The sequence below is a fragment of the Azolla caroliniana genome, unplaced genomic scaffold (assembly GCF_043228905.1).
Source record: "Azolla caroliniana isolate FFs.n. ecotype wild unplaced genomic scaffold, voAzoCaro1.0.p SCAF_12, whole genome shotgun sequence".
Taxonomy (NCBI): domain Eukaryota; kingdom Viridiplantae; phylum Streptophyta; class Polypodiopsida; order Salviniales; family Salviniaceae; genus Azolla; species Azolla caroliniana.
In genome coordinates this window covers 1,551,337-1,564,196 of record NW_028230447.1, presented here as the reverse complement: position 1 = coordinate 1,564,196, position 12,860 = coordinate 1,551,337, and the positions used below count along the sequence as shown (strand labels likewise).

The window sequence follows — 12,860 nt, the reverse complement described above, 5'->3', positions numbered from 1 at the left end:
TACGAATTGGCGATGAACGAATAGTTGCCAAGAAAGCAAGAATATGAATCGTCAAAAATGAATACATTCTATAATTAGTAAGAGACTTATTGTACACCCCTTTTTTGACATCGCTTCTCGTGCTATTCACACTGAAGACCCCCCAAAAAAGGATATATGTATTACAGTTCATTCCTCCACATCATCGAGACCGGGTACATATTCAAGGCTGACATCAAATATAACAGGACTGTTTGGTTGTACACGTGGCCTCCCAGCAGCTGAAGGAAGACCTTTCGGGAAGGCTAGCTGTCAAATGGTTCAAGGCAACACCACTTTTAGAACGGTGTAATGTGTGCAACATGTTTGAGCAAAACCAATTTATCACAAATGAACTTGGATTTTCAGAAAGTACGTAATTATTTTCAAACTACACACTAATATAAATAATTAACAGCAAAAGATTAAATTCTCTAGGTTTGGGGGCATTGACGAGGCTAACCACCAGTTTTCAAGCCTGAGGCATTCATTTTAGTTATTACAGGCATATATGCCCAATTGCGACCTCATTCTTTGCGACAAGCTGCGGTTTCTATGCACGATATCAGCATGGATATACTTGCAAACATAGAACGTAATATTCGCATTCTTTTGCTCAAACATTCGTTTTCATACATTTGCAAACGAATGTATATGTTATGAAAACATACTTATATTTTCTTTTTTATGTTATTATTATTATTTTCTCTTTTTTACCTTAAAAAAAGTTTTACCTTACAGTAAAACATGAATACAAAGGTATGGTATTTACCATATGTCGAGGGTGTTTACCATACTCGAATGAACAAAACATACTCAAATGCGAATGCATGTATGGTTCATACTATGCTTGCAAGCTCATAAACCTTTCCATGGAAGAATGGGCATGGAAAATCGCGGAGGTTTATGGAGATTTCGCCAGGAAAGGCATAAGGACCAAGTGGACACCTTCCTAAATTTCAGGTATTGCGATAAAGTATGGTTCCTATAACACATCACTGCTACCCACCATTGCACCTCCTGGACTAAAAGAATCTGGGCCACTTCTGTATTGTGGGGCCAAGGCATGAAAGTTGGGCTCATCTCATCATTAGTGATCAGCACAAAAATGGTAAGCAATTATGGATCCTTACAGAGTCTGTGACCTAAAAATGTTTTCTTGTATAACAGAGCTATCTTCTTGGTAGCTATTTCGGCAGTGTTCTTACTGGCTGATTGTCTACATCTGAACCAAAATGGAAGCTACACATGTCTTGGTTTAAAAATGCAAACTCCCATCTTAACCACCAACTTTATGTACTTTACGGAGTGACTTGCCTAACTTGGGCACTCCTTTAATCCATGCGGCAACTCAATCATGGGAAGGAACCTATGTCACCACTAACCCTTAGAAATCTCAGGATGTGAGTCATGAGTTACAATGGATGATATTCCAACAAGGTCTAACAAAGCTTCATGAGCATGTCCGAAGAATTTCGTAGCAGAGAGTAGAAAGAAAGATATATTAGAATCTTTTAAGAAGCCAGAATGGCTCTGAGGCAACGCAAGAATTTACATCTTAAAATGTTCTCTCATTCTTTAGAACAAATAGAATTAATGCAACTTAATAGAATTTCCCGAGGTACCAAACAGTATTGTTAGCGAGATATTCTAAGCTTAGATGGACTCAAATCTTCGCATCAAAAGGTCCCATCATGGAACAATCCAAGGTGGAGAGTCCTTTGAGGCAAAAGCACCTTTGTGGTCACGTAATACTGGCCTTTATTTGTCCATGGCAGGGGATGACAGAGTTCTGGTCTAGATGGGTCTGGCCTACATGCACAACAAATTGCTATTTCCCACTTTATTATGACCCCTTTTGAACATTGTGGTTGAGACCGTACTTATGCAGCCCTCAATTGACTTATATGATGAATAATAGAACTAAAGATAGTTGTGATGGTTCTTTATTGATGAGTTAATGTGTCGTATTGTTGTCCTTAAAAAACTTCTTGTTATGTCACTTGAGCTCTAGTAAGAACAGTCCCAATCATTGTTAATTTGTGTATTCCATTGCCTTACATAATGAGATAAAGCCTTAATTGAAGAGGCAATGGTATCTCTCTTTTTCATAAAAAATAGTAAAAAGGCAAACATAATATTCTTCTGATTCCACAACCGTGTAAGTCAATTTCTTAACTAATGTGTGTTACTCCCTACCAGAGGAAACACCTTCGATTACTCCTCCTAGGTAATTTGTGTATTCCATTGCCTTACATAATGAGATAAAGCCGTAAGTGAAGAGGCAATGGTATCTCTCTTTTTCATAAAAAATAGTAAAAAGGCAAACATAATATTCTTCTGATTCCACAACCGTGTAAGTCAATTTCTTAACTAATGTGTGTTACTCTCTACTGGAGGAAACACCTTCGATTACTCCTCCTAGGTAATCGGAATAAGGTATGGTGGCACGAATAAGAAATTGGGATCACAGAGACTGTTCTCCGAGTTGTCACCCAGTATACGGATTTCCCTGTACTAGTGAGACCTATAGGCCATTATTTAGACCGTTCCACTTATATGGAGTACAAATGATAGAACAAAGAAAAGTATTTCCGGGATATCGGCTACAACCGATCCTAGAACACAACTCTTACACAGACAGTACTTATATACTAGACTTAAAAACAAACACTTGAGTTGCCCACAAGAAGTATATTCGATTAAAGTGTATACACTCGGATACAAGTACCGATTATCGGTAAGCACTCACTCTCTCTCTAATCTTAGTCTAATGACGATCTATCCTCTCCCTTCTTCGGTCCCCTGCTCCTTCAATTTTATAGTCTTTGTATGCCTTTTTTACGCTACTCAGCTTTCTTTTTTCGGTTGTTTGTGGTACTTCGCTCCCTTTGTTCGTTTCACACCTTGTCACCCTTGTCCCACTGGTTAACACCTGTCACGCCCGTGGGACAGTGCCTTGCACGTCGAACCCAAAAATAACATAATCGAAAAGAATGTCCTTGCCAAAACTATGGATCTTTATTTACTCTTCATAAAAAATGTGCAAGATGCTCGGTGATTGCTGCAAGTCATCTACTTTAGTGTCGAACTCGACCGCCTGCTCGAGGTGTGTCGGTTGTTCCTCGGTCGTTTGACTGTCTGTTGGTGCCACTAGGTGGTCCTCGGCGTTCAGCTGTTGTATCGTAGCCTCCGGTGTTCGCTCTTGTTCACACAACCGCTGCCCCGGTATGCCAAATCGAACCCCGCCACAATCGTCCTCGACAGGAGGATCATAATCATCCGCCACCTAGATTTCGGGAAGCCGAGCGGCCCAATACGATGATCGATACCAACATGACGAGAGGTATAGGACCGAGGAGGATCGCTATCGGCCAAACAATCGGTACCAGCCCAAGGAAGATCGTTATCGGCCTAGGGAGGACCGCTATCGACCAGTAGACGACTACTACGATTAGAACGACGATTACGAACCAAGACATCGTTCCAACCAAAGGCACGATCAGCAGCCTCCCCAACATAATCAAGGTCATCAGCAATCGGGAAATAATCAACAACCTCCAGATAATCAACGCCAAGACCCACCGCGTCCAGACCATCGTTGGTCGCCTTGACCGAGCCTTACGATGACTCCCACTGAGCACAGCAATACGCCGCGCCGCCCAGAGAAGAAAACTCCCAACGGTATCAAACAACTCAATTTGAGCAAGGGGAATCAAGCAACTCGGCGCCGGTCATGTGTTTTAACTGTAATCAACCAGGGCATTATGCCACACAGAGTCCGGTCAGTGATCATGGCAAAGGACCCACAGTAAATATCATTATGGCCGAAGTCCAACAGGTCACAACAAGAAGCAAGGCACAACACATGCAATGGGAAGTCCAAGATGAAGTCCGGCAAGCCGCGAAGGATTGGATCGAGAAATCTAATAACGCAAACGTCGACCACATGAATACCGAGATGAAGGAAATCACTATCGGTGCATCGCCTTCCTCCCACCCCACCGATTCGCTGGACGAGGATCCCACTTGGCAAGCACTTACTAGCTGCCAGATATCAATGCCCCTAAATAAGCTTCTGCATTTACTTCCACGGTTCAAGGACACGGTGGTTTCCTTGACCACCGGGAAAGATCAGAAGACCATGCGCGTGCACCTTGCTGAGCCGAATGCAAGACCACCACTAATGGATTCCCAAAACCCCGCCGTAAAACTCATTATTAAATGGCGGGATGTTCACGGTTGCATTATCGACAGTGGATCGACGGTCAATGTCATCAGCAAGGCCACTTGCCGAGTTTTCGGCATTACCCAATGGGAACCATGCCCATTTTGGTTTCGGATGGCAGATACACGATCCATCAGACCGATGGGTTTAATCCGACACCTCGACTTCATCCTCGGAGGCCACACATTCACGATTTCGGCAGTGGTGTTACGGCTGGATGCTCCTGGCGCCTACCCAATGCTGTTCGTCTGTCCCTGCTTACGCACGGCCAACATTAAGCAGCACTGGCAGCGCAAAATGATATCATTCCGACACGGGAAAACCAAGGTACGTGTCGCCACGGAGGAGCAAATCCGCACCCCACAGGACACCACTCCCTTGTATGCGGAAGGTGTCCACATGCTCAATGGACTATGTGGGCCACTTCCTGGAGGATCACCCGAGGATTGTTCCGTTGTTCGATATTGATATCGTAACAGCCGTCGGCCCTTATGTTTTCGAGCCAGCGGAAGAAGAGCAAGATATAGGCCGAGAACCTGATCCAAGATTGATCGAAAAATTACACCATGCATGCGACGAGCTCGAACGAGAATTAGCCATCTCACAACGGGTGAAGGCGTCCACTCTGGAAGAAATCAATCTCGGTACCACCACAGACCCGAGATCCCTGAAAATAGCAAAGGAACTACCCCCCCACGAACGTTTGGCGTTGGTAAGACTGTTCACGGAGTATCAGGATGTCTTTGCCTGGTCTTACAGCGATATGAAAGGGTTAAATCCGCGATACTTCTAGCACCAAATCAATTTGAAGCGTGATGCCCGACCCGTGCAGCAGCGCCGTTACTGAACGAGTCCCAATTACGCGGCCAAAGACAAAGAGGAAATTGATAAGCTCCTTCGGGTGGGATTAATTTGACCCGTCAAACGTGCAACACGGCTAAGCCCTATCATCGTGCAACACTGCTGCCAATTTTCTACACCCAATACTCCTCAACAAAATGGAGTCGTGGAAAGGAAGAACCGGACAGTCCAAGAGATGGCTCGTACGATGTTATCTCAATCTGATCTTCCTCTCTCGTTTTGGGGTGAAGCTGTCAACACAACAGTCTACATCATCAATTGCTGCCCACAAAAACAAAAGCAGTTGTTGGAATGACGCCTGCATAAGCATTTACAGGTGTAAAGCCCTCAATATCTCATTTTAACGTCTTTGGTTGTGATGCTTATGTTCACATTTCAGATCATAAAAGGATGAAATTTGAGTCCAAAACCAAGAAATGCAAATTTCTTGGTTACAACACAATCTAAAGCATAGAGGTTTTGGGATTTAGAGTCAAAGTCCTTAGTCATCTCTAGGGATGTTCATTTTGTGGAGTCTCAACCGGATGATTCTAGGATTTCACCTAAGTTCACGGTTGAAATCCCGGCTCCTCCCGAATCTCTTATTTTAGACGAACATGTCTCACCTTCAAGCCCCCCATCTCCTCCTACTCAATCTCTAACTTCGCCAACAATTCAAACCTCTCCCTCAACTCCACGTGTTTGCCCTCCCACTACAAACCAGCTTCCACCACTTCCCAAGTGGCTTCAAGCCACCATTCATGATTCTCATCTCTCCGATGCTGAACTTCATGAGTATACATGTGGTTCTCGAACACGTAAGTCACAACGGCCTCCTCACTCATGCAACTTTGCCTTACTGTGCACTGTTGGACAATCACAAGAACCCACAACAGCAAAAGAGGAACAATGTTCTTCCAAAGAGGAAAGCCGCAATGGAAGTTGAACTTGATTCCATTGAGCGGAATCATACATGGGAGCTGGTTCCAAGGCCTCAACATCGACAAGTCATTGGACTGAAATGGATTTTCAAGACCAAGTACCATGTTGATGGTACTTTGGATAAGTACAAGGCACGTTTAGTTGCAAAAGGCTACTCACAAGTCAAATGAGTGGATTACGAGGAAACTTTTGCTCCAACAGCAAGGTACACCTCTATTCGATGTGCGCTTGCACTTGTTGCTCACAACAAATGGCCCATCTTTCAAATGAATGTCAAGTCAGCCTGCCTTAATTGAGACATGGAGGAGGTTGATGTTGAACAGCCTCTAGGTTTTGAGATTTCAGAGCAAAAAAACATGGTCTACAAGTTCCACAAAGCCTTGTATGGCTTAAAGCAAGTTCCCAAAGCTTGGCATGACAAAATTGACACCTTTTTTCTCTCTCTTAGGTTTCAAAACTGTTATGCTGACAACAATCTCTATGTTTTTTTTTCCCGCTACCAAGGCATGCCATTAATCAGCTCCTCGGTCGACTCAATGTTTGATGGCCGTTCTAGAGCTGAGAGGAGGCGTTGGAGGGTGGCAACTCCAAACTTGCACTCTCTTTCATCTTTATTATCTCTGTACTACATTCTCTCTTCTCAGATTCTTCTCTCTCTAGAATCTGCAATGCTTTAAATGCCTTTTGTCTCTTCCAATTTTTCCAAGATATTCCCTTTTTATTCCTAGTTTATTGTACCTGTTTGGTAGTACAAGAGTCTCTTAACTACCAAACAACCATTCCCAATTTTGTATAAATAGGCTTATACCAGCCTCTTTTGTAATAAGATTATTTTCTGCTACTACTTAGAAACAAGCACAACTCTTTGGCTATGTCTCTACTCTTTGCAACCATTTTTTCTATTGTTGTCTAACAGCCTTCTCACAGCTTGGCTGTGTCTATTTTATTCTAATTTTTCCATTGCTGCTATTAACAGCTTTTCTCACACAAGGGACCCTATAATTAGAAGGTTATCAACATATAATATGATGAAGCATAACAAATCATCTTGGGAAAAGACATAGAGATTGTTGTCAACAAAATAGTGTTGAAACCCAAGAGAGAAACAATGCATCAATTTTGTCATGCCAAGCTTTGGGAACTTGCTTTAAACCATACAAGACTATGTAACATGTAGACCAAGGTTTTCCACTCTTAAATCTTGAAACCTGGAGGTTGTTCTACATAAACTTCCTCTTGAAGTCACCATTACGGAAGGTTGACTTGACATTCATTTGAAAGATCGGCCATTTGTTGTGCGCAAATGCAAGTGCACATTGAATAGAGGTGTACCTTGTTGTTGGAGCAAAAGTTTCCTCATAGTGCAATCCTTCCAATTGTGAGTAGCCTTTGCAACTAAGCATGCCTTATGCTTATCCAAAGTACCTTCAACATGGTACTTGTTCTTGATAATCCATTTCAATCCAATGACTTGCCTATGTTGAGGCCAAGGGACAAGCTCCCACGTGTGATTCCACTCAATGGAATAAAGTTCAACTTCCATTGTCGCTTTCCACTTCGGAAGAACAAGAGTCTCCTTTGTTGTAGTGGGACCTTGCGATTGCACAAGAGTGTACAATAAGGCAAAGTTGCATGAGTAAAGAAGCCATTATGACCTGCATGTTCTTTTCATGTTGGTAGAAAAGTGGTGGACTTGGAGTTTGAGTAGGAGTGGGAGGAGATGGGGGCTTGACGGTGAGACATCTTCACCTAGACTAGGAGATTTCGGGGCAGCTGGGATTTCAACCATTAACTCAAGTAAAATCCTAGAGTCATCCAGCTTAGACTCCACAAAATGAGCATCCCTAAAGATGACTAAGGACTTTGATTCTAGATCCCATAACCTGTAAGCTTTAGATTGTGTGTTGTAACCAAGAAACTTACATTTCTTGGTTTTGGACTCAATTTTAGTCCATTTATGATCTGAAATGTGAAAATAAGCATCACAACCAAAGACTTTTAAATGAGAAATTGAGGGTTTTAAACCTGTAAATGCTTCTGAATGGGTCACTGTAGCATTGCTTTAGTTGGACAGCAATCAATGATGTAGATTGTTGTGTTGACAGCTTCACCCCAAACCAAGAAAGAAAGATCAGATGAGAGCATTGCACGAGCCATCTCTTGGACTGCCTGATTCTTCATTTCTACCACACTGTATTGGGTGTAGAAAATTGGCGAGCAGTGCCCCTCTTTGAGAGTAGAAATGGTGGAAAGCTTTCAGAGGAGTTGGGTTTGACATTATATAAAATAGATTTGCCATTAGTCATGTGTGTAGTAGCATCACTGTTTACTACCTCACAACTCTGATACCATGTGTGTAACAACGGGACAGTTGTTAGAAAAAATAGACACGGCCAAGCTGTGAGAAGGATGTTAGACAGCAATAGCAAAATAGTTGCAAAGAGTAGAGATACAGCCGAAGAGCAGAGCCTGTTTGTAAGTAGCAGCAAAAATAAAGTTCTTATAAAAGTGGCTAGTATAGCCTATTTATACAAAATTGGGGAACATGGGTGAAATGGTTGTTTGCTAGTTAAGTGAATCTTGTACCACCAAAAAGGTACAACAAATGAGGAATAAGAGGGAATATCTTGGAAAAGTGGAAGAGAGAGAAGGCATTTAAAGTCGTAGATTCTAGAGAGAGAATGTTGAAGACAGATAATAAAGATGAAAGAGAGTGGAGGTCTGGAGCTGCCATCCTCCAACAAATACCAGTTCCTAAACAGAGTAGTGCTTCGCTCACTATTAGGGATGCTCCCATCTATTCTCGGAAAGAGTAGAAAAAGAGAAATTGAATGAAGAAAGAAGTTATGATATGAGAGGGGAGGAAGAAAGAAAGAAGATATACTATCAGATTTGAAGAGGCCGAAATTGCATGTGTGAAACAATCCGACAAGGCTTCTCTTTCCTAAAGTTTCTTTTCACAATTACGCTAAATCTAAAAATAAGACAGATCTAGAGGCATTGTTCTTGTTGAGCACCAAAAACCTAATAAAAAAATGCATAGAGTTGTACTTAGAAGAGAGAAGAAATAAAAAACATGAATATTCAAAAGAATATGATCATGGTACCTGTCCGGGTACATATATGCGACGTTTCCCACCAACTTTCATACTCAAAATTCCTTCATCTAAACCCTTGACAACCTATATAGAGTTTTGATCTTCACAAGATTAAAGCACGACACAACTTTATCATCATGAATATTTGGAAGCAAAGTTAATTGTTAAATGACCTGTCCTGAGCCAACTCGAAATATGTATGGTGTTCCTTTCTCTAATGAACTAGTTAACAAAAAACAAACAGATGAAAAGTTATATTCTGTATGAGTCACGCCCGTAGAACTTAAAATGCTAGAAAAATCATTTCTCCTGAAAAGAATTTTGAGACCATGGTCCATTTTTTCCTCACAAAATCTTAGTTCACAAGTAGCAGATTGTAATTAAAAACCTATGACCAGATCTTGATAAAGCAGTTATCCCCCTATCACTAGAAAACCTTATTTATATCAAAAAGTCCAAAAAATGAACGTTTTTAATATAGCTAATTCATCAGCTAGACCCTTCCTAGGTATACAGCCAATGATATAAAAATAAATGACACTATAATCATTCATTCCATGTGTACCTGTCAAAGATTTTCCCAGATGGAACCATGGCAACGTAATTTGCAGCAACCTGAAAACAATATAATGAGAAACCAATGAATGGAGAGATACATATAGAGATTCTCCTCCATCGAAAGAGAATCTTATATTTGTACTAACAAACAGAAATAAATGCAGGATTTTACATCCTGAAAGGACTAAGAAAATTACATTGGTTGGATTCAAGTATTATCCAACATACAAGTCAATATAAGAGGTCAATGGAGACTTCAAACATGACTCTTTCAATACGGTGTCAAAAAGCTTTACTGAAGTACATTGTCCCTGCTCCTCTATGATTGCTCATAAGCGTAAGTATGTGATCCACCATATTGAATCTCATGCTCAGAATATTGCGGAACATAGAACTCAAATATGTTTCCATCATGACAGCGTGATACTTGTTCTACTAAGGTGATGACTCACTAGACTTGATTATGACTATGAGTGTACCATTGTCCAACTCCTCAGGGAATTCTTCTTACAACACCTCATTAAACATGAGAGCAACAAGCTGCCTATACATTAGACACCTCTAATTAGACATTGAATAGCGCCCAACACTCCCTTCCAAGTGACTGGTTCATGCCTCCATGAGCATATAGCCTCTCCCGCTGGTTCAACATTCCAAGTGACTGGACAAAAACATCTCTGTTTTCCCAGTTTGCATGCCTCCATGAGCATATAGCCCCTCCCACTGGTTCATGTAAATACTAAGTACCATCATGTAGAGATTTTGTTCTTTATCTCCTTATTTTCATATATAGATCATAGGGTTGGTACACTACGAGTAACCTATAAATATAACAATGTACGATATTTTTACAGTAATACAGCCAAATGTTTCAAGTAAAACAATTGCATATAACTAAATGCAACACAAAATTTTGTAGAAGTCAATAGAACAGTAGAAATAAGCATAGTCACTAAGAGAGGATGATATATCTATCTATGCATCTCTGTAGTTGAAAGTTGTGTACTTGGAAAACAGAATACATATTCCACCACTACTTCACAAGTGAAAAACATGCAATATTTTCCCAGTATTTTGCCACTCATTCACACCATCCAACATTGGAAGGAATGCAAATAATCTCCTGCTGATGCCGTACTTAACAAGTGAAAAACATGCAATATTTTGCTGTTCATTCACTCCATCCAACATTGGAAGAAATATGAAAAAACTCCAGCAGACGCTGTTGAGAATACTTCATTAAACTTGAATACACAGAAAAAGAGAACTTGCAATGGCATAGCAAGAAATAGTGCATATATATATAATCTGATCTCCCCTTTCATGGAAAAGATAATGTCAACGAACCTGATAACCAACCGGAGGACTTGGCCCTGAACCAACTTTTATGTCCTTGTATTGAAGACCAGACTCAGTTGTGACAGTTGGAATCTGTAGATAGAACTCAAAAATATTTAGAACCATGAGTCTCCAAATACATATATTTATTTTCAAATTGTTAGTTGATAATATATAGTTAAGTGGAATAAAGGTTGGATGCCTATTACATATATTCATGATCATCTTATGCTCAATGTAAACATCCTCTTATCGATGAAAACGTCTCCTTGATTGAATTGTATTATTTCAGAAAATTAAGAAACTAAAAGCAATTATGATCTGGGACTAGAATCATGATTTTATGACATCCTTGTTTTCAAAAAAATTCAAACTTTCAATCATGAACACCTATCTTGAAATGCAGATGATTACAATAGTGATCTGGAAACTAAGATCTTTCCAATGAAACGCCAGATAATGGGGTTTTAATAGCATCAACTTAAACATTTAGCCAACCCATAAGGCTAAAGTATATTGATGACATTGCATTTCTAACAACATGACTTAATTTTTCAGTCTGAGTGTTTCCTAATGAGCATGAACAAACTACACTATGTAGGATGGCTGCGAAAACAAATTCTTACATCCAAAGAAATTATGGCATATCTAAGTTTTAATGCTGTTAGGGATTTCCACAAACACCTAAACCAATGAATATAATACTTAATCAAAGAAAGACACAAGACAGAATGAAATTTATGCTTGCTAATGGTTGAATGCACAAGGGAGATGGAATTTATGTGCAAATAATCAAAACACTACATTGTCAAGGAAATATGTGAATGAAAGCTTAAATGCGGAAAGACAATGGGATTGAACGTACAGATAATCAATTTCTGAAAGGGAATGTGTGAATTAATGCTTCATTGAACAAAGAGAGAACGAAAAAAAATTAATAAACTGGCGATCAACATACATTTTCAAGGTCTTTCTCACAAGAAGCATCACAGAGCTTGAGAGGCTCTTCTTGAGGGAGGCCAGCAGCAATCGCACAATCATCATCATCACGTCCATAGATCCAACGGACATTGTGATCAAAAGTAGTAGAAATGGCAGTCCCCACACTGAGCAATTGCAAAAAATCTCGTCTCTTTACGTTATTCTTATTCTTATCGTTATTGCACGATGGCTTCATCATCACTCCTCTGTTGCGAGGGGAAGAAGATGAAGAAGAAGAAGACGAAGAAGAAGAAGAAGGAAACTTGATCACATGGTGCAACGGAGACGCATTAAGCTGGGCAGATGGACCTTCATGAAGAAGAAGCAGAGTTAATGACAAACGTGGGAAAAAATTTATACACAAACAGCAATAAATCTATATATCTAGAAAAGCATCCATAGATTCACATATGGATACACAAAGAAAAACAGAGACGGCCATGGATTGTCTCCTTCTTCGTCTTCTTCTTCTTCTTCTTCTTGCTTTCTTCTTCTTACCTTGATGAAGGAGAAGCATGGAAGTAGACACCATTAGAAGGGATGGATGGGCTTGATGAAGATGAAGATGATGATGGTGAAGATAGACAGACCTTCAATCTTCTTCTCCTTTCTTCTTTCTTCTTTCTTCTTCTTTCTTCTTCTTCAAATACATATATAGTAAGTGAAGTAACTATATCTATCCATTGCTTAGAGATAAGCACTCTTCGAGAGAGAGAAAGAGAGAGAGAGAGAGAGAACCAAAATGAAGAGAGAGAGGCCCCTGGCCCGCCTCCCATGGTCCCACACGACGGACACCCGGCACTACATACATACATAATTGGGTCTCTCGAAACAACGAAGAATGCGACTCGTCTCTT

The 12,860-nt window shown here is 40.5% G+C and overlaps 1 protein-coding gene across 1 annotated transcript; it reads right to left on the bottom strand.

Moving 5' to 3' along the window:
• Positions 1-44: 44 nt before the first annotated feature.
• On the bottom strand, positions 45-12,654 carry LOC147856754 (FKBP-like peptidyl-prolyl cis-trans isomerase family protein). Its single transcript, XM_087328245.1, has 7 exons — positions 12,502-12,654; positions 11,981-12,312; positions 11,032-11,115; positions 9,692-9,741; positions 9,300-9,348; positions 9,136-9,210; positions 45-288 (listed from the first exon to the last, which is right to left on the bottom strand). The coding sequence occupies exons 1-7, from the start codon at positions 12,533-12,535 to the stop codon at positions 169-171; spliced, it is 744 nt and encodes a 247-aa protein (XP_087184371.1). The 5' UTR covers positions 12,536-12,654; the 3' UTR covers positions 45-168.
• Positions 12,655-12,860: the final 206 nt, after the last annotated feature.